Source organism: Bos javanicus, chromosome 7 (genome assembly GCF_032452875.1).
Source record: "Bos javanicus breed banteng chromosome 7, ARS-OSU_banteng_1.0, whole genome shotgun sequence".
NCBI lineage: Eukaryota > Metazoa > Chordata > Mammalia > Artiodactyla > Bovidae > Bos > Bos javanicus.
In genome coordinates this window covers 68,518,377-68,540,392 of record NC_083874.1, presented here as the reverse complement: position 1 = coordinate 68,540,392, position 22,016 = coordinate 68,518,377, and the positions used below count along the sequence as shown (strand labels likewise).

The 22,016-nt window shown below is 42.5% G+C and overlaps 1 protein-coding gene across 1 annotated transcript in view; it reads right to left on the bottom strand.

Annotated features, from left to right (window-relative positions):
- Positions 1–2,354: 2,354 nt before the first annotated feature.
- The window catches only part of ITK (IL2 inducible T cell kinase), a 62,842-nt gene continuing 43,180 nt past the window's right edge, over positions 2,355–22,016 (bottom strand). The window contains exons 9-17 of the mRNA XM_061424189.1: positions 16,208–16,290; positions 14,112–14,245; positions 12,994–13,068; positions 11,211–11,382; positions 10,628–10,844; positions 9,642–9,706; positions 9,433–9,551; positions 6,346–6,503; positions 2,355–5,036 (exon numbers count right to left, since the gene is read on the bottom strand). Coding sequence (XP_061280173.1) covers positions 4,965–5,036; positions 6,346–6,503; positions 9,433–9,551; positions 9,642–9,706; positions 10,628–10,844; positions 11,211–11,382; positions 12,994–13,068; positions 14,112–14,245; positions 16,208–16,290 — 1,095 coding nt within the window. The 3' untranslated portion in view covers positions 2,355–4,964. The remainder of the gene's footprint in view (positions 5,037–6,345; positions 6,504–9,432; positions 9,552–9,641; positions 9,707–10,627; positions 10,845–11,210; positions 11,383–12,993; positions 13,069–14,111; positions 14,246–16,207; positions 16,291–22,016) is intronic.

Below are 22,016 nucleotides of genomic sequence, written 5' to 3'. Positions count from 1 at the left end.
ATAAGGAGGATCAACTCCATTTATTTATGCGTTGGACTTTTTTTTTTCCTTTTACTAGCTGAGGCTTCTTACAGGAAGGTTGGCCTCTGTACTGGATATCTTCTCTTGCTCCTCTAGTCCTATTTCTCACTCTTCTCACCCTGCCTTCTTGCCTGGAGACTGGCCTGTAGACAACTGCACTAGAATTTCCTTGTCCTCTGACTTCCAGAGGACAGAGGGATTGGCCAACAATCAGCCCCAGCAGTTGATGGGGGAAGGAAGAGAGTGGGGCCAGCATATTTATTCTGCAGTTTCCTCCTTGTGATGTTGCCTTGGGCTTCCTCTGTCCCTCACTAAAGGTCCTGTCCTCTCAAGGCAACTTTCTCCAGGTGACTCTGCTTCCGCAGTCAAATGACTGCTCCAGTTCCTCATCTTTTGGGGGCCTGGGGATAGTAACTGCTCCTTGGCAGCTCTTTTCCTTCTTGCTACTTCCTGCGGTTCATCTAAACCCACACTGTGTTAAGTAGTTCTTTTGTAATAGGCCCTCCTTGAGTTATCTTAATTTGACTGTGGTGTGTTTGGTCCTCACCTGATAAGGTATCTTATTCATCATATATGCCTGACATAGTGCCAAGAAATAGCAGGTGAATGGTAACAAAGGATCTCTAAAACTCCTTCTAACAGTATCTGTATGATTCTGTTATCCCAGAAGCCAGTTGCTCATGGTAACTTGAGAAGAATCACAGTCATAGAAGATACCACCCCCACTCCCTCACACACAGTATTGCCACCAAGGGGTGGTTCTGGGCAGTGAGTTTGGTGCACCAAATTTCTAGCACTTTCCTCAAAGTCACTGCAAATAAATATCTACTCTAAGTGAAAATATGTGCTCTCTGTTTGAATGCAGCTTCAACTCTATCCCCCTCTTCCTGATCAGAGCACCTTTCTGAGCCCCTCAAAAAAATCTGCGGCTCCTTCTGCACTCACACACACACACCCTGCCCCTCTTGCTGAATGGCATATATTCTGCCCTTTCCTGAGTGTGGTGGTCTTGTGTGTTGGGAGATCCCAGGCAGAGTAGAGTCTGCAGGATAAATGTTCTCTGAGAAGCAGATCTGCTCATCCAACCTGCTCTATAAGTTTCCTCTCTGGGTCATTTGCCAGTGGGAGTCAAGCCCAGAGGTGAGTTCCACAAAGGACAGTGTGGAAGCCAAAGGCTTTCTCACTGGTCCTTAATGGTCCTCTGGTGCACAAGCTGGTTCCTGCCGTAGACATGGGCATTTGGTGAAATGAAAGGTACAGGGAGAGCTCAATATACCAGAATTATAATAACCCAGCTTTTATTCCACTGGGATTTTAAGAAGGAGAATAGATGTGCCTTGCTGTTGAACTATGGCTTAAAGACTCCAAATTACATTTCCACATGTCACCCACACAGGAGATGGCAGTGAATGAGTATGAACAATAATCTGGTACTAGGAACAAGGCAGACATCTTCTCCAGATTGGTTTCTCTTGCACCAGCTTTGCCTCTCTCAAATCCACTCACCGCACTGGTGCCAGAATATATTTTTAAATGCAAATTTGACCTTCTCTCTTTATTCAAAGACATTTTTTTTTCTCTACAACTAGAGTTCCAGTATTTTTTTGGGGTGTGTGTGTGTGTTTTAAAATCTAGGTCCTTGTCTGTAGATTTATAGCCTTAATTTCAATTTGTCTACTCTTTTTATTATCCTCACCTTTGCTGAGACGACACACACTCTCTCTCTCTCTCTCTCTCTCTCTCTCTCTCCTTATGTTCCAGCAATGATAAACAGATAATAGCTTCTCAATATGTTTTGTTTCCTCTATCCTTCTACCTGGAAAATACTTGTCTTATTTCTGCCCATTGGCTTGCCTAAAAATCCCGTAATTCATCTTCAAAACTGAGTTAGATGTGATGTCTTCTGTGGTAGTGCTTCCAAAATTTTAATGTACATATGATCAGATCATGTTAAAATGTAGATTCTCATTCAGTGTATCTCAGGGTGGAGGCAGAGAATTTGGGTTTCTCACAGGCTAGTAATGCTGCTGTTGCTGGTCCAGGGACCACAATTTGAGTAGCAAGATTCTAGAAAGTTTCTACTGACATTGCCCTTTGAGAGATTCCATTACTTTTTATGAGCTCTTCTCTACTTTGACCTTATTCCTGTTGTTGCTCTAATTCCCATATTATAATTTTGCCTGTGTATATGTCTGCCTTCTCAACCATACCTGGAATGTAAAGACTGTGTCTTTCTCAATTTTGTTTCTGCAAAGACAAAACATAGGAAGGAACAATCGAAGGAATATAGGAAGCATTTGATATTTACTTGATGAAAAAAATGTTAAGTGATATATAGTCTTTACTTGTCTGTGTAATGTGAAACTATGTAACCATTATTATTTAAGGAAAACTTTTGGTTGTCTGACATTTGGCTAAATCTGGACCCAGGCTATAGATACCATATTCACTAAAATGCACAACTTTATTTGCTAGACCCAGCCTTTAACTTGGTGTGCTTTACAAAGCATAGGAGATATTTGTAACATTTTAATTGTGAATGACTGTACAGTAATAAATATTCACTCTAGTAAAATATAAATATATAGTCTCAAAAGGACACAATGCAGAATCTATCAAATGCGTCTAGAACCAAAACTTTGCATAGGGTAATTCCCTGTAAACACACGGCACCATTTTCAAAATGTGAGAGGGGAAAAAAGTCCGAACAGGCAGGAAGTCCATTTTTCAGAACACTGAGAGGTAAACTCTTGACACGTGTTGAGTTAAAGCCTCAATGAATCTGAGCTTGAACAAGATAATACCATGCAGGGGAGAATCATTCTAAACCATACCACAGAAAATCAGTCAGTTCTGATGTTTTCCTTCTAGGCTTGATGTTCCAGAAATCATCTCTAATTAAAGGTTCCAAAAAAGAATGTACAAAATGCCAAAAAAGTAAACAGGGATGGTTTTGGATAAGTTTGAAGAATGTCATCTTCTGAATGATAGTTTTATTTCGAAGCTACCAGTGTCACAATAGTTGTAGTTAAAAGTTGTGCATCTGCATCACCAGGCAGTCAAAATATCACATGATTTAGAAAGAGTTGACTTCAACACCATCCAGTAATCACTCTGAGAGTTTTATCTGAACATGGTAGGAAAATTAAATCTCTCTCACATTAGGGAATACCCTTTCCCAGAAAGTGTCCAAGAAGACCGCAGCCAGTTCAAAGTTGAAGTGATAATTAAAGGAAGTATTTATACTTCTGCAGGAGAATCTTTTAAAGCCACTTTGAAGCCCATCTATAAACAGCTTCTTGCAGTATTACTCTGGTGGTTTGAGTGAATCAAAGGGTTAATTACTCCTTTAATAACTCCAAAGTCATTAACTCTAATGAAGGTGAGGATATAGATGAGGAAATAAAGATCCTATTCCAAGTTGGAGGGCTACATCGACAACCACACTGCTCTATACAGGATCAACTTTACTTGCTGATGGTGCTGTGTGGGCTTTATTGGTTCTTCCCCTCTGCTGTACTTATCTCTTCTGCAATCTCTTTGACCCTCAGTAGGAGGCAGTATTGAATAAAAATAGAGAAACTGCATTGGAGTCAGACAGAGGTGGGCTCTCTATTAATACTTCCTAGCTCTGTCACTTCAGGCAGGTGTCCAAGCTTTTCAAAGCCAACGTTCCATTATCTGTAAAATGGGAATTATAACAATACCTCACAGTGTTGGTGTAAACTCAGGGTGAACTGAGATTCTGCAGATAAGTCCTTAGCTCTGTACATTTTCACTTTGCATATTCAGGTGCTCAATAACAAAAGGCATCCTTGTGCATCTTGGAAGCCCCCGACTCAGTACTTGACTCAGTTTTCATACAGATGGTTTGAGCAAACACAGACCTCTTGTTCCTCCCTTAGAATTTAGAGAGGCTTGAAGTCTCAACCTTGAAGTTGCAAATCTCTAGGGCTGAAACAAGCTTCAGTTTCTCTGCCAGGCCACAGTGCTTGGGACAAGTCTGTACTCTGTTGATGAGGATGGAAGAATGCAGAGAGGGGTCTGATTGTTTACAGAAGCCATGGTTCCCGCCCCCCCACCCCCACCCAGGATGCCTGCGGAAGCATTCGGCATGGAAGGGGAGGCAGAGTCACCTGCTTGACTTGGTACTAAAGATGAGCATCCAAGTGGTAACAACCTAAGGCCTTTCCTTGTACCAGGTGGTTCCATCATCTGACATCCTCTTTCTGCCCAGACGCCAGATACCCAATGCTCCAGCAGTGGGATCAGAATTGTTCACCCCAGTCCATCATGCTCTCCTCAAGAGGTGGCAGTGTACTCTATGAGTAAAACCTCACAAAGCTACTTCTCAGCATATCCGGTCTCTGAGGTAAGCAGTTGTTCCATCATCTTCTGAGGCAGGAAGCTGTGGCTGACAGCATCACAGAGGCAGAGCTTACTCTTTGTGACTTTAATTAACTCACTAGTTCTCCTTGAGAAATTGTCATGCTCCTTGATCATCTTGCCCCATATTCTGGGATTCTGTATTGCTGGGTCAAATAAAGAATCCCTTGACCATGAACTTTAGGTCCATGTTTAAAATAATAATGAAGGTAATAATCCAGGGTCCTACACCATCTCTCCCTTCTCTAAGAAGTGCAAGAAGTGTTGCCTTAAAGCTGTTGATTGAGGTTTGTGCATTACGCAGAAGAGGCTGGAGGAAGGGTAGGGACATCACTGCTGCTTTGGCCCCGCTCCCAGTGCAGTGGCTGAGCCTTCTGCCTGTGGCCTGGTGCCAGCCTCTAGCAGGCTGTTGCCTCCGTGGCAGCTTAGGGACTGGTGCGAAAGGCCAGTTGCCTCTGGGGAGTCCTGGGCTGGTGGCAGCTTTTAATGCTCTGTGAAGGGAAGACCTCCTTCCCCCACTTGGGATCTGTAGCCCATGGCCTAGCACTGAGTCTCTTTTAAAGCCCCAATTCTGCAATTTCAGCCAGTTGACTCAAGAGTCTGGAGAAAGGTGGCCGGTCTTCTGGTTTCTAGGAAGAGAAAGAAAGGTTACTCTGTGATTTCCTTGTACTTGTGTGTCATAGGTAATTCTAAAGCAAACCAGAATTAAACTGCAATACTTTTTACTGATTTTTAAATATGCTTCTGTATAGATTGTATTTGAGGGCATTGTGTCTTAGTTGTTAACAGCAGGCATTTTGGAATCAAAATATGGCCTGCTTTTGAATTTCAGCTTTTCTACTTAGCTGTGTGACCTAAAACAGGTTACTTAACGTCTCTGAACCTCAGTTTTTTATCTGTAAAATGAGAATAATAATATTATCTAACTCATAAGATTGTTGCGGGAATGAAATAAAGTCATATATAAAATGTAACATAAATAAGTGCTAAATAACATCAAAAAAGTAAATATTTGGGTATAAATCTCATAAAATGTGTACAGGATCTATAGTAGGAAAAATATAAAATTCTAAAACAAGATATCAAAGAAGATCTAAGTAAATGGAGAAATATTCCATGTTCGTGTATAGGAAGACTTTATATTGTTAAGATTACGTTTGTTTTCAACTTGATCTATAGATTCAACACAATCACAGTAAGAACTGAGCAACTTATTTTGTAGATACTGACAAAATGACTCTAAGGTTTATGTGCTGTGCTTAGTTACTCAGTCATGTCCAATTCTTTGGGACCCCATGGACTGTAGCCCACTAGGCTCCTCTGTCCATGGGGATTCTCCAGGTAAGAATACTGGAGTGGGTTGCCATGCCCTCCTCCAGAGGATCTTCCCAAGCCAGGGATCGAATCCAGGTCTCCTGCATTGCAAGTGGATTCTTTACTGTCTGAGCCACCAGGGAAGCCCCTAAGGTTTATCTGGAAAGGTAAAAGACTCAAAATAGTGAACACAATACTAGCAAGATGAACAAAGTTAAAGGACTGACACTCCTTGACTTTAAGACTCACCATAAAGCTTTAATAATCAAGAGGCTGTGATGTTGGTGAAAGAATAGACAGATAAATGGAGTATAGTTAGGATCCCAGAAATAAGCCCACATAAATGTAATCAAATCTACCCCCTCTTCATCTCTGACAGTATGTTGATGGCTTGTACCATTACATTGCAAATCAAATAATATTTAAGATCTCTGCCAGCTCTTCTAGAGATAGGGAACTCCTTCAGTTAATAGGTGCTCAACGTCATTTTCTTGCTAATCTGTTTCGTCATCTCTACTGCCTCATCCTCTGAGAGGGTTCCTTTCTTTGGGGATGGGGCCAGACCCTGAAGTTACAGATTATAATGTGGGGGAGGGAGAAGGGGGAACCACTTCCTTTACTGACCTCTTTCCAGCAATGATTCATGATCTGGTAGATATGCTGGGAGGCCAGTCGGGGCTTGTATAACCGAAATCCAGTGGTGATGTCTTCTACCACCTCTGAGTTGCTTCGGTTTTCGTATGGGATTTTGCCTTCACTGAAGACTTCCCACATCAGCACACCTATGAGAAATAGTGAATCAAAACAGGTAGTGATAAAGTTCATAAATAACAAACAAACTCACATCTAGAAATCACAGACTCTTTGACGTTAAAATTCAAGTCTCTACCACCAGAAAGTATAATGTCAAACCACCTAAGGCTTATTAGGCCTGTACTATTTCTGAGATTTCCCAACTGAAGAAAGAAAGTTCAAGCTCAGCCCTTTGTTATATCTAACTCAAATGCTTCAACTAAAGTTTCAGGGGATGTAAACTCAAATGTCTACATATGATGTAGATGGATGGAGTAAATGAAGTTTGCGTAACAGGGACTAGTGAGGACTGTGGAAAACCAGAAGTCAAAGTTCTGTCCCCAAAGGGACAGCTGTGATTTAGCTCCAACAAGAATAAGGCAGTTGGGAATGAGGGCTCAGGATTGCCACATTTTTCTAATTTATTTTAAAAGATAAATCATAAATTGGTAGTTTTAAAATATAAACTCAATTTGATTAAAAAATACTGTGTTAACCGAGCAAAACTCTTCAGGTTGTCTATTTTTGACCTCTGATTTAATAACTTTTTCTTTTCTGCCCTCAGTAGAAATGTTACACCCAACTTTATATCTGGTCATTGGATGTCAGAGTGGGAACAGAGCTTGCAGGTCACCTAATCCAGTAGTTTTCAAAACAGAATCCAGAGAACTCAAGGGAAGAATTTTGCAAAATATGATCCCTCAAGCGTCTGAAGTCTTGAAAAATCATCTCAGAAATTTGTTCCAATGGCAGATCCTGGGGCCCAGTCCAGACAACTGGAAGAGAATTTCTGTGGGAGCCTCAGAGGTGCCTCAGGAGTTTGGGAAAATTCAGTAAATAAGCCTATTTAACACCCCAAGATGCCAGGATTTCTAGTGAGATTTCTTTGGAAAATGGGGGTTTGCTGCTCAAAGCTGGCTGGAAAACAATTGCTTTTATGCAAACCTTGTGATGCAGTGAGGAACTGAGTAAGGCCCCGAAGAGGTTTGTTGACTTGTTTAAAATAGAGTAGTTCATTAGGGCAAAAACCTTAAAATGCAAGACAAAGCCCAATGGCCCTGAGGCAGGCAGCGAGCTCTCCTCCATCCACATTTCTGTTTCTCAGGGCTGTCACCCCAGTTTTCTTCCCCTTCCTATTCTGCTTCCATCAGTTAGTCTCATCTTTGGACACTTCAGATGACACATCCTAGGAAGGGACAGACTTTAAGCTCAGTCCTCTAATTATAAGATGCAGCAGCAAAATCCTAGGCTGACAACCTGTGGCAGGATAAACAGCATTCCGAGTCAGGGGGTGAATGTGACGAAGAGGCCACGGCTGCAAACGTTTCTTTATGGAACAACTGGCTTGGTGCAACGTGACCAGCTGTACCCATGGGGAGTGGCCACACCCTTCCTAGTTGTATGCACTGGGAAAAGAGGATCTGAGGTTGCTCTAGTGCAGTTTTATTTCTTCTGAGTTCATTCTGTACCTTCGTTTGATTATCAAAGTCATAACTAGGCCTGTTGAACAGAGGAACTGCTTTAAGGAACAATTTTTGTTGTGGTGGTGGTTTAGTAGCTAAGTCGTATCTGTCTCTTTTGTGACCCTGTGGACTGTAGCCTGCCAGGCTCCTCTGTCCATGGGATTTCCCAGGCGAGAATACTGTAGTGGGTTGCCATTCCCTTCTCCAGGAGATCTTACTGAGCCAGGGCTCAAACCTCCGTCTTCTGCGTTGACAGATGTATTCTTTACCACTGAGCCACTTGAGAAGTCCAAGGAACAATTCAGAAGGACTCAAAATAAACATACCACTTGGCTGTTGGAAATGGACATTCTAAAGTACTGAAGAAGACTAATTAGTTCTTTTCCTAAGGGATTTAATTAGTCTTCTCCCTGGTTTCTACTACTAGTCAATATACTTGGCAAATCTTCCCTTCATACAGAATGGCAACATCAAACTCCAAACCATTCCTGTCCAAAGTAGAGTCCTTCTTACACTCCAGATCAAAGAGGTTGCCCAGGACAGTTTTGTGCACACTTTAATATGCACAGGCTATGATTTACAAAGATATGACACTTCCAGCAAGAACATTTAGTGCTCTTTGTCACACGGGCATCATTCATTCTTTCATTCATGCCCATTTGCACTTATGAGAAATTGAATTCCTACCATGGCCAGCCAATTTCATTGCCTATGTTTCTCCTGCTAAGTCAGTACTCCCTTTTCTTTGGACACACCAAACTTTGGCACTTGTTGCTGCCTTTGTTAGAGACCCTGTTTCCTGGATCTTCAAATGGAGACATCTTCCTCTCATCATTGAGCTCTCTGCTCAACAGTCACTGAGAGTCCTCTCTGAAGAGGCCTTCCTGGATGGATCCTGCTATTTAATACAGACCCTGCCTCCATTATAGTCTCTCTTTGCCCCATTACTGCTTTGTTTTATTCATAGCACTTGCTTACTACTCCCTGACTTTACTTTACACACATATTTGTTAGCTTGTTTACATGACTGTTATCTCTCCTTAAAATTTGGCTCCCGGAGTCTTTTCTATCCTATGTAACAATGCTTTGTGAGCACCCAGATTAGCCCCTGGCATGTAGTAGATGCTCAAAAAAATCATTGTTGAATGAATGGGTAATATACTTACTGAGGGTTAAATGTGGGAATAAATATAATGTTGGGAGAAAAACATGGTCCCTGCCCTCCAGGAACTCATATTCTAATCTTCTGACTCCTCCATCTCTTGATCTCACAGCAGCTGTCATCAGTATCCTGTTTTTTAATTTTTACCCCCATTTCAAAAATAACCAAGAATAAATACAATAATTAGTCTGTAGACTCTCACTGGGATGCCCTTACCATCCCAGCAATTGGACAAATAAAACAGCTGGCACACAGTCCCAGGTTATGTGGGTGTGGGGCCAGAATGATACTTACCAAATGACCACACATCTGACTTGCTGCTGTAGCGACTGAAGGAGAAGACTTCCGGAGATGCCCACTTCACTGGGAATTTGGTGCCTGTGGAACTGGTGTATTGGTCATCAAGGACGAACCTGGGAAGAGAGAGGAGAGAGATGGTCCGAGTGTCCTGGGGGCCTGCGTCTCATTCCTGAGACTTTGCTGCTACCATATCCCTAAATTACCTTGTCATCCCAAAGTCGGACACCTTGATAACTTGGTTTTCCCCAACTAAACAATTCCGGGCAGCCTGGAGCAGAGACAGGCAAACAAAAGGAAAAAGAAAACTTGGTGAGTAATCAGTAATTACGGAGTCTCCTATAATCACAGTGCTTTGCTTATATGGGAGCAATAAGGAGCTTCACAAATGTTAATTAAGCATCACTAGTGCATGATGGAAACTGAATGCGTAAGGTCTTTTTATCAGGGTGAGTAAATCTCATCTTTCATCTTCATTCCTGGGATCCTAATCAAAAAGAAATCCATGGTGTTGTGTAACCAATTATAAGCTCCAGTGCAACCCGATGTTAACCTTAGGGATGGTATGAAGAAGCTGTCATCCATTTGACTAAAGTGAGAATGTATTGAGGTTGCTAATTCTCTTAAAACTATTCCTCAATAGGGAGATGACATGGTCCCTAATTCACATCACAGAGTGTTGGATTTGAAGATCCCTTACTGATAAAAGATCCAGTGAGTCTTAAATTCTAATGTGCCTGCAAATTCCATGGAGTGGACATGTTAAAATGAATATTCCTGAGCCTCAACCGCCAGAAATTCTGAAGTTGGTTCTAGGATCACTCCAATGTGATTCTGATAGATGCTTGGATAACATTTTAAGAAAGCATGTACTTGTCAGCTTCTCTCATTTTACCAAGAGGATGTGGAGGCATAGAGAGGTTAAGGAGGAGCCGCTGTTAGCTTCATTTTGGAAGAATGTAAACTCCAACTCAGAGAGTGAAAGTTAGAGGTGGGGCTGGGAATAGAGCCCAGAACTGAGTCCCATGAGGACCTCCCACAGTGGGTGGAGGAAAGAAGAAGTTGCAACGGGAAGGAAGAAAGCTTATGCCTTTTTATTGATTCTTGCGTTCCCAGTGTTGGTAGTTCTGCATTTCATTGGCACATGCCCCTTCACCCTGAACTTATAAGGTTTTGCCCTGCATCCTCTTACCAAGTCTCTGTGGATGACACACGCCTCTTCCAGGTAGGCCATGCCCTCACATACGTCCAGACACATGCCCAGCAGGGTCTCCGCGGCAAAGAGCCCCCTCTGGCTACGCAGGTAATCTGACAGGCAGCCGTGTTCCATGAATTCAAACACCAGGCAGATGGGGGCCTGTTCCAGGCATACTCCATAGAGCTGGACTAGTTTGGGGTGAGAGAGTTTCCTGGAGAAAAATGGCAAGAGTTGAGATGGTCTAAATTCAGTTTCCCAAAATACACTCCCTCCCTCAAACAAAAATGTCTCATTGAGCTGAAGAATGGCACGGACTCAGCTGGTGTGTGTGAGGACAACAAAGGTCAGTGTGACTGGCATGCATGGAACCAGAGGAGAGATGGGTAGGAGATGAAATTAAGGAGTGGGCAGGGCCAGACCATGGCAGGCCTTCTAGACCACAGTGAGGAGCTTGGTGTTATTCTCCATGCCATAGGAAGCCATCGCTGGACTTGGGCAGGGAGGTGGCATAAGACGACATTAGAATGGCATTTAAAGATCACAGTGCTCTCTGTGTACTCTTGTTTTGGCCACTCACATCATGACTTCAGCCTCCTCAATGAAGTCCTCTTCTGACATAGCCCCTTCTTGAATGGTTTTGATGGCCACCTTGTCCTTGTTGAGCCAGTAGCCAAGGTGCACCAACCCAAACTGCCCACTGCCAATCTCCTGCACAAAAGTGAGCTCCGAGGGATCAATCACCCATTTCCCTGGAAGAGAAAGAGAGGGTTTTCCAGAGTTGGCAAGCAGTAGATACGAGGTATAGGACCACCAGGGAACTATACTGCTCTATATAGAATGTTAGACTATCGTTAATGTAGCTCAAAGATGGCAAATGGTATAAGCCCTCATACTTAGAACTATAGATAGGTAAAATTGTCTTCTTTCCCAAATAATAACATAGAATATGCACTGAAAACCATGAAAAAATGTGTGTGGGGACGATTACATGGAAAGAGGAAGGAGGATGGCATTCGTCGAGATATTAAAGTCAATGAAAGGGTTCTAAGGTCCCCATCATTTCCTGTACCCGATTGAAAATTGTTATTGTCATTTTTCATGTAGAGCAAGTTTTATTTGAATTGGTCATTCATTCATTCATTTATCCATCAAGAGCATCCATTTTGTGGACAGCACTTGTTAGGCCTTGGCAGAGGTAAGGTAGTAGATTCCAGGAGGAGTGGTACAGAGGTGCAGGCCAGCACACAGTCTAGCACGAGGTAGGCTCTCAACAAATGCTCAATAAATGAATAAAAGGAATCTGAATCTCAACCTCCATGCTGACAGAAATGAATGGGTTCATAAAATACTCCCTGGGCTTCCACCCAGCATGAACACATTAGGATTCTACAGGTATTAGAGTTACTTTATTTTTGTCAGGAGGCTGAGGAACACTATCCTCTCCTGACGTTTGGTCTAGTACCATAAACAGTTCACTTTCTACCTTTTTGAGGCAGAGACTCAACAGGAAACAGTACCAAGCACCCACAGTGTGCAGACATGGTGCTGGTTACAGATGAGGAGCCCATGGCGACATTTCTCAAAGTATCACCCTCTAGCCCCTGGTGTCAGAATCACCCAGGGGACTTGCTGAAAATGCAACTCCAGGACCCAACTGTCAGGGATTGTGTTTTGGTAAGTGCTGGGTTGGGGCCGGGAGTCAATACTTTTCATAAGCATCCTAGGTAACTTGAATGCCCACCGAAGTTTGAGGACCAGCAACATAAAAGATACAACATGAAAGTTACATCAGCCTTCTCCTCGGCCAGCACGGTTTGGATCAGGGTATGTTGGCATCCCCAAATGCCTTCAGATTCCAGGCAGAAAGTACAAGGAGGTGAAGTGGTTTCATAGGGAAGGAAGGAAAAGTAAGGCCCATGGCCCTGGAGATGTATACCCTGCCTAAAAGCATTCAAAAATTTTTAACACTGCTATGTGGACACACACTTCTGGATGCTGCTAGCTTATAGCACCTGCAATGGACTGATAGCCAATAAACTAGATGATACAGAAGTTCTAGAAGATAGGCCAGAACACAGTGGTATACCATTGGTTTCTCACGGCATTAGTGGAATGCTCTGTACAGAGTAGGTGGCCAGCAAACACTTCATTGATATGACCTAGATAAAAGTGCATCTGTCTATCTATCTTATTTATTTTACACACATTGTAAATGTTCATTTGTGTATACCATCTTGAGATACATCTCCAGATATACTTGTTTAATGATCATTTTAAGTCTGGGGAAGTCCATTCACAATTTGCCCCAGACCTTTATGTGAGTTAGTGCAAATGAATACCATTCCCAAATGCACTCTTACCGTATCTCAGCCCTGCGGTGACGGGGGCTTTCTGCCTCCAGGAGCAAACTGGATACCGGAGTCTAGTGACCAGGCCTGGGTTGATTAAAAAGTGAAAGGCAGTTGTTAGAGCTTTACTGAAGCAACCATCTGAGTCAAATCACCAGGAAGAAAAAAGTGTAATTCAATGCAAGAGCTATTTTTATTCTGGAAAACAAATTCCAAAGCCACAATCACTGATATTACACCTTCCCTGAGAGGACCTGTAATATCTCAAGTGGGTAGGTGGTTGGTGAAATCTCATGGTTCCAGCAGCAAAATTTGCTAATGGAAAGTATACTGCCTTATGACCCAGCAATCCTACTGCTGGGCATACACACTGAGGAAACCAGAAGGGAAAGAGACACGTGTGCCCCAGTGTTCATCGCAGCACTGTTTATAATAGCCAGGACATGGAAGCAACCTATATGTCCATCAGCAGATGAATGGATAAGAAAGCTGTGGTACATATACACAATGGAGTATTACTCAGCCATTAAAAAGAATACATTTGAATCAGTTCTAATGAGGTGGATGAAACTGGAGCCTATTATACAGAGTGAAGTAAGCCAGAAAGAAAAACACCAATACAGAATACTAATGCATATATATGGAATTTAGAAAGATGGTAACAAAAACCCTGCATACGAGACAGCAAAAGAGACACTGATATATAGAACAGTGTTTCGGACTCTGTGGGAGAGGGAGAGGGTGGGATGATTTGCGAGAATGGCATTGAAACATGTATAATATTATATATGAAACAAGTCGCCAGTCCAGGTTCTATGCACGATACTGGATGCTTGGGGCTGGTGCACTGGGACAACCCAGAGGGATGGTATGGGGAGGGAGGAGGGTTCAGGATGGGGAACACGTGTATACCTGTGGTGGATTCATGTTGATATATGGCAAAACCAATACAATATTGTAAAGTTAAAAAATAAAATAAAATAAAAAAACAACACAAATATTTGGCATCCTTTGGTATTGGTATAAATCATTACTCTTTATAGTTGGTTTGTCTGGAATGATGGGTGTTTGTCACTTTTCTCCATGTACCCCTGCAAGGGCCCCCCTCTGGCCTTGTCCTGAGAACTCACCTCCTCCGTTGTGCTGGTGATAATTGATGAGGAGAGGGATGGAATCAAACACATACTTTTCAGCCACGTAATATCGCTTGGGGTTGTCATTTGTTTCTTTGATGTGATAATGCTTTATACAGGGGTTGTTCTCACTTAAACAAATGAGACATGCAGTGATTACTAAGAAGCAATGTTTGGACACAGAAGTATCTACTGGTAGCAGTATCCTAGAAGCTTTGCTTTTTACCCTCTCACAAGCAGGGCAGATATATTTTAACTTTTATGTCAGTCTTGACAGGTTGGCCCTGAGCGGTGTATGAAGGAAGATTCTGAGGGTGCGCCTGGACCCAGTTATGATTGGTCCCATGATGGACTGGTGATGTTTCTCCCCAAACCACAAAATGGGGGAAGGTCTTGTATCCATCCCCCAGGATCTTGTGTCCATCCCCCATGGGAGGGCATGTTTGCCTTCTCCGCTGTGTGGATTTAACTAATCATCAGCATATGTTCAGAAAGCATCTCAGCCCCTTTGTACTTATTTGACTTTGCATAGTAGAGTTAAGCCATTCATAAAAGATCTGCTTGCCAGGTTGCCACTTGGTTGGCTTCCGAGAACTTGGGTTTCAAAAGGGCTTCCACCATTCTCTAACTGGTAAGGATGTGCCTAAACATAAACAATGAGGTTTATGCTCAGCGTTTGCTTTTCTTCTGGGAGTCTGGAATTTTGCTACATGCCACGCAGAGGGTACCTACATGACCAGCCACCAGTGAAAACTTTGGGTGCTGAGTGTCTCGTGAGCTTCCCTGGTGACACCATTTCACCCTGTTATGGCACTTGTTGCTGGAGGAATTAAGCACATCCTGTGTGGTCTACTAGGAGAGGACTCTTGAAAGCGTGCATTTGGCTTTCTTTGGGTTTTGCCCCACGTGCCTTTCCCTTGTGCTGCTTTTGCTTTATATACTTTCACTGTAAAAAGTCTTAGCCTTGAGTACCACCATATCCTGAGTCCTGAGCCTTCCTAATGAACCGCCGAATCTGGGCTGGGCTGAGGGACTCCCAACACAGACTTTATTTCTCATTCTTTTCCCATCATCCTTTTGGAGTCCCTGGTCCCCCAGCTATGGCAGAGGCATGGCCCCTTGGAGATGGGCATTGCCTTCTTTCTCAACCTTGGACAGACCCTTCCTCTTCACCACCTGGCTACACCCTGCTCTTGCTTCAAGTCTTGCTGCGGTCCTTCATCCTCCAGCAAGTATTCCCTGCACTATGCGTGATGCTCAATCATGTCCTACTCTTTGCGACCCCATGGTCTATAGCCTGCAGGCTCCTCTGTCGGTAGGATTTCCCAGGCAAGAATATTGGAGTGGATTGCCATTTCCTTCTCTAAAGTGTTTGTTCCCTGAGGACACCTTAAAAATTACTTTTCTCTTACTGGACTTTGGTCATTGCCACACTGCTTAGTTCTTACTGACTTTCTAGATAGAAAAGAATTTGTGACCTGGCTAAGCTTCTAGACAGTTTTACAGAGGAGACTGCGGTCTGAGGAGCATAGACCAGTGGTGAGGGTCTTGCAGTCAGCCAGCTGGAACATGAGGGCAGCTTTACCTCTGGTGTTGCCTCAGAAGGGGCCATCAGCTCTATGTGTGAAAGGAGCATAGTAGTACCTGCCTTTGGGGCTTATTATGGTTGGAAATGACCTATAAGATTCTTGCACATAGTAAGGACTCAATAAATGGGGGGTAGTTTTATCAGCAGAGCCAGAACTAGAATTCATTTTTTCTTGCTTGCAAAGTATCTTTTTTGTTATTCTTTGGATTAAATTATAAACATATTAAATACAGGACTAGATATTTTATTTCGTTAGAGCTCTGCACTCAAGGTTGCTAACTGGGGCAAGAACCTGGCATCCAGGCCCAGCTCTGTCATTTTCCAGTTAAGTGAGTTCAGCTATATTGTTAATCTCCCTGGCCTTGGTTTTCTCAGAGGGATCAGGGACGATGCAGTATTTCTAAGGACCCCTCTACCCCATCCAGTGTCTGACATTGCTGTGTGTGGCTTGTTGATCACCCGCCTCAGTACCATCTCTCTCCACTTTGCTGAGTTAGCACCATACCTTACGATGGCCTTGGTGAAAACGGACACAGTGTATGTCCCTGGAGTCCTGGAATCTCGCACCATAAAGGCTCCTTCTTTGCCCTGGAATGGTTAACAAGGATGAAAAATCAGTGATCCCAGGAAATCAGGCTCGTGTATCTAGCTCCACTTTCTTGCCCTTGAAAGGAGGAGATACCATAGGCCAGCTTGGCACAAAGCAGCCTCTCAGCAGTAATGGCTACCATTTCACACATTCATTCAAGAGACATTTTTTTGAGCTCCTACTGTGGGTCCGACTATTCTAGTGATGACATAAACAGTAAACAGAGGCAAACAGACACAAATTCTGCCTTCCTGGGGCTCATTATAGATATTATCTAACCCTGACCACAGCATTGCAAATTAGATGTTGTTATCCTCAATTTCCTGATGAAGATGCTGAGTGCTGCAGAGCTGAAGTGATTTTCTCATGACCTACAAATGTAGAGGACAGACCTGGAGTTTGAACCTTGAATGTGGTAGGTGAGCAAAACCCTTGCTCATTCTACTAGTCCATGGTGCCTCCATTCAACAAATGTTAGAAGCCACTTGTCCATTCCCCACAAGGGCACAAAATTTCTGTCTAGGAAGATTCATCAGTTCCTTAATGGGAATATATACTGTAGACCCTTTTTCAAGTGCTGATTTTGCTGCAGGGCAAAAGGAGAAAGAACATGAAACTGCTGGTTGCAAGAGGGAAGTGCAGAGAAGGGGGAATTCTCCAAAATATACCCTCTACCCCACTGACAATTTTGCCAGTGCTGATGAAATAAGTACCAACAAATGGAGACACCAGTTTATTCATTCCTGGTAGGACCTTTAAAAATCTTAACTCTGATTTTGAGTACTTTGCGTCTGATGCTCTGTTCCTATCCAGCTGTCAGTCTGTGCTGGTGACATTTGCAAAACTTATTTCTGTGGTTCACTTAACTTAGACGTAGTGAGGGCCATAAGTGAAGGCCAGAGAGAGACAGAAGCCTTGTGAGGCAGGCATACGCTTGAGATATATGGAGCAAAGTATGTACAATTTAGATCAACATAAGGCCCTAATCCCAAAAGTGGGTCATCTATACATAAACATAATACACATAGGTGGTTATACTAATCGTTTGAATCCTATAATCTCAGGGTTAGAGAAGATCCCAGAAAGGTTTTCTACCCCAGAATTATCCCAACCTCAGTACTATGGACATTTGGGACCTAGTATTTCTTTGTTGAGGGGACTATCCTGTGCATTATAGGATGTTTAGCAGCATCCCTGGCCTCTATCAACTGGATGCCAGACATTGTCACATGTTCCCTTGGGGACAAAGTCACCCTTGGTTGAAAATCACTGATCTGGCCTAACCCCGTGTGCCCCAAACGTTACTGATGATCACAAAATCAAGTGAAGAATCTAAAGCACAAAACAAGACCAAGAAAAACAATGACCACAAGCAGTTGACCATGCTCCCCTTGATACCTGCACACTTGGAATCTCCAGGGCTGGGACTCTGGGGCTTGAACTTTTAAAAGGCTTATGGACACTCAGATTTGGTCTCTACTGACTCAACCAAATATGCATTTCTTACTTTAACCATCCTGATGAGTCGTCTCTGTCTTTTGAAAGAGCACTTATAGTTGGAAAGCTCATCCTCACACAGAAATGTGACCTACTTCCATTGACTTGGCCCTAAACCTGCAAAGGCGCGTGTGTAGGGGACAAATGGCCCTTACATCATTGTGCGTTCTCCAAACCTAGAGTTTTACCCCATAAATTCTCTGAGTTTCCCCAAACTCTTCTCTCTGCTGGGAGTTTCAAGAGTCTATTTTGAAATTTGAGGGTGGTGGAGGGTAGGGGAGTTGGATGAAAGTGGTCAAAAGGTACAAACTTCTAGTTATAATAGAAATTTGGGGGACATCATGTACAATATGGTGACTGTAGTTAACAATACTGCATTGTATATTTGAAAGTTGTTTAAGAGCTTAAACGTTCTCACCACAAGAAAAAAATGTAGCTATGTGTGGAGATTAATGTTAACTACACTTATTGTACTAATCATTTTGCAATATATACATAAATCAGATCATTAAGTTGTATACCTTCAACGTATGTCATTTGTCAATTATTATCTCACTAAAACTAGAAAAAGAAAGAAATTTGAAGCTGACACCTGACTCTTCAGGTCTCTGTTTTACCCTTGACCTTACTTTCTCAAGGTTGTGAGGTAGGGCTTCCCTAGCTGTTACCTAAAAGCAGGGGAAGAATTGATGAAAATATAGAAAGCTACTACATTTCTTTTTATGAGATGTCATAGTATTTGAGGACAGTACTAGCATTCTTTGTACACACAGAATTTACTTTAATGATTCTGTACTTCATGAATTTTTTTAAAATGTAAGAAAATGAGTTGCAAATCTTTCTGGACCAATAGAGTAACCTTATACGCCCCTTGTAGCCTTCTACATTGTCCACAATGTGCTGTGTGCATGACCTTGGACATGGTTAGGCCAGAGGAGAACTAACAGATTCTTAGTTTCTTTTTCTCAGATATGAATGTAAACTGTTTATCCAGTGCAATAAGAAAGACCCTTATAACTTGCTTGCAAATTATTCTTTTAAAAAACTTGATTTCCCCCGCATTGGGATCAGTAGTGAATTCAATTTCTGAAGTAAAGCTGAGCTATATGACACACACACACACACACACAAAATCCCAGATTAGTTTATTAGATTTTAAAATAGTTTTTGAAGCCTAATTTACATACCATGAAATGATCCTTGTTTAAGTGTACAATTCAATGATTTTTATCAAAATCAAAGAGTTCTGTGACCATCACCATGATCTAATTTTAGAATATTTTAATCTCTCCCAAAAGACACCTCAGTATCATTTGCACCCCTGCACTTTAATTTGCCTTCTTTATAGATTTGCCTAGTTTAGAAATTCCATATAAATGAAATTGTATATGTGGTCTCTTTTGACTGGATTCTTACTCTTAGCATACTGTTTATAAGGTTCATCAACTTGAAACATCGGAGAAGGCAATGGCAACCCACTCCAGTACTCTTGCCTGGAAAATCACATGGATGGAGGAGCCTGGTAGGCTGCAGTCCATGGGGTCGCACAGAGTTGGACATGACTGAAGCTACTTAGCATCAGCGGCAGCAATATTCTTTTGTATGGATAACACCTGGAGAAGGCAATGGCACCCCACTCTGGTACTCTTGCTTGGCAAATCCCATGGACGGAGGAGCCTGGTGGGCTGCACTCCATGGGGGCGCGAAGAGTCGGACACGACTGAATGACTTCCCTTTCACTTTTCACTTTCATGCATTGGAGAAGGACATGGCAACCCACTCCAGTGTTCTTGCCTGGAGAATCCCAGGGACGGAGGAGCCTGGTGGGCTGCCGTCTATGGGGTTGCGCAGAGTCGGACACGACTGAAGCAACTTAGCATGGATAACACATTTTGTTTATCTGTGCATCAGTTTCTGAGCATTTGGGTTATTTTAACCTTTGATATTGTGAATAGTGAATCTGTGTCTGGCTTCTGCTGCTGCTGCTGCTGCGTCGCTTCAGTTGTGTCCAACTCTGTGCGACCTCATAGATGGCAGCCCACCAGGCTCCTCCATCCCTGGGATTCTCCAGGCAAGAACACTGGAGTAGGTTGCCATGTCCTTCTCCAATGCATGCATGGATGCTAAGTCACTTCAGTTGTGTCCGACTCTGTGCCACCCCATGGACAGCAGCCCACCAGGCTTCTCTGTCCACAGGATTCTCCAGGCAAGAATACTGAAGTGGGTTGCCATTTCCTTCTCCAACTCAACGTCATGTTTATGATATCCATCCATATATTATATACTGTCACTTGTCTTCAAAAGTTTTCCCCTTTCACTAAATATTGAAGCTTTTGCTCTTGCCTCATTGAAATGTGATGGATTAAATTCAGGGCAGGAAGAAATCAAGCTTTAGCCAAAGCAGACATTATCTGCATTTGTAATGTATTTTAAGGGAAGAAACAAAGACCAAAAAGGCCTGAAGTTTATCAGCTATCTGTGAAGAAAGGAGTAGGAATATCTCTTCTATTTAATTAAGAATTTTTTTCGTTATTGTTATTCTTTAAAAGAAACCATTATTATTTTTTATAAATTTGTGATGAGAAAGGGGTTTAACTGTTAAGAGTAAACTGATCCATAGACATCAGACAAAAGAGAAGTAAGGTTTGCAGTCAGCTCTGCTGAGGACAGGAGGCGGGCAGAGCTCTTCCTCCATAGTAGTTGCTCTAGGTGGCATTCAGCACTGGTAACAGGAAACTCTGGTTTGGGGCTGAGGCAGTCCAGGGTGTGGGGAAAATGAGGCATCCGGTATGTACATTATCACCTACTTCCTGTAAGGGGCTCAGAGGAAGTTACAACCACCAAGAACAGGGAAGTCTAAAGGGTCTTTGCTCCTATCACTGCCATGCCTGTGCAGTGTAGCCAGATTGGGTTGGGGAGTGGGCTTGTTCCTATGGGATATAGTCAAGGTCTCAGGTCATCTTTTACTATTTTATCTAGAAAAATAAAGATGCAACAATAGAAAAAAATGTGCCAAGGGTGGGAAATGTGCAGATGGGAAAATAGATCTTAACTCATATATTCCCTTATTAACTATGTGTGTGTATGTGTGTATATGTGTGTGTGTGTGTGTGTGTGTGTGTATGTGTGTATGAAGAAGCGTCCCTACCCTAGTCCAGACTGACACTAATTTACTGTCTAAATTTGGCCCAGTTTACTCCCCTGTAGCACAAAGGGGATGGATCAGATATTCTTTAAAAGGAATTCTAGCTCTAACAATTTATAATTCTGTGAATTACAGATGTTTCCAGATTCAATGTATGAGCTTCAGTTTTCTCAGTTGTAAAATGACTTTTGCAAGATGGTTGGGAGAGTTAAAGTGCATAGAACAGTTCCTGGAGTATAATACCAGAACAAGGACTATTAGGACTATCATCAGCCATTATTATCACATGCCATGGTATGCCATCCATTAGAAGTATTAATACCATTGTCTGCTTTCTTCTGAGATATGTTGACTGTGTTAGGAACGTCCTTCTTTCTTTCTGTCCATATGATTTGAAGGGGACCTTACAGAAGATAATCTTGACACACAGGGTAGGTTATTATGAAAAATATTGACTGATAACTTGTATCTTTGTTATGCTGCATTAGAATTTGAGTGTCTCTGACATATAACTACTTTTCGTTTTGGAGGTGGTTCGTTTCTTCCCTTAAAACAATTCTTCTGTGGACTCAATATCGATTGCATCTTTAACTAGTAACACCTTAGAATCATGGAAATATCATTAACAATGTCTTAGAAAAGGCTCCTGCCCCAAATTCAGGTCACTCAATATGTGCCATGCTGTAAGGTATCAAGTACCTGCTTGCAAGGAATTCACCCTCTACCTAAACGGGTTACACAGAAGACAGACTTTGAGGTCCATGGCTGAGTGAAAAGAGAGCTACTGGAGATGTCATGACATTGCAACATGAGAGTTCAAAGGTGGGGAAAAACCACATTCCACAGTTTGTGAGAGGGAAAGCTTGAGGATGTTCTTAGAGGAGGTGTTATCTGAACTGATAATACATGCTAAGAGTTGTTTTCTGTGGTTCTGAAATTTGGCTAAGTCCCAGAATCACCTGCGTACCAATTTCCAAGGTTTTGACTGGTGAAGGCTGACATCCTAGAATTTGTATTTTTTTAAAAGCTCCAAACAATGCTCATGACTGGCCAGCTTCTCCCAAAATATAGTTGTTAATTTCA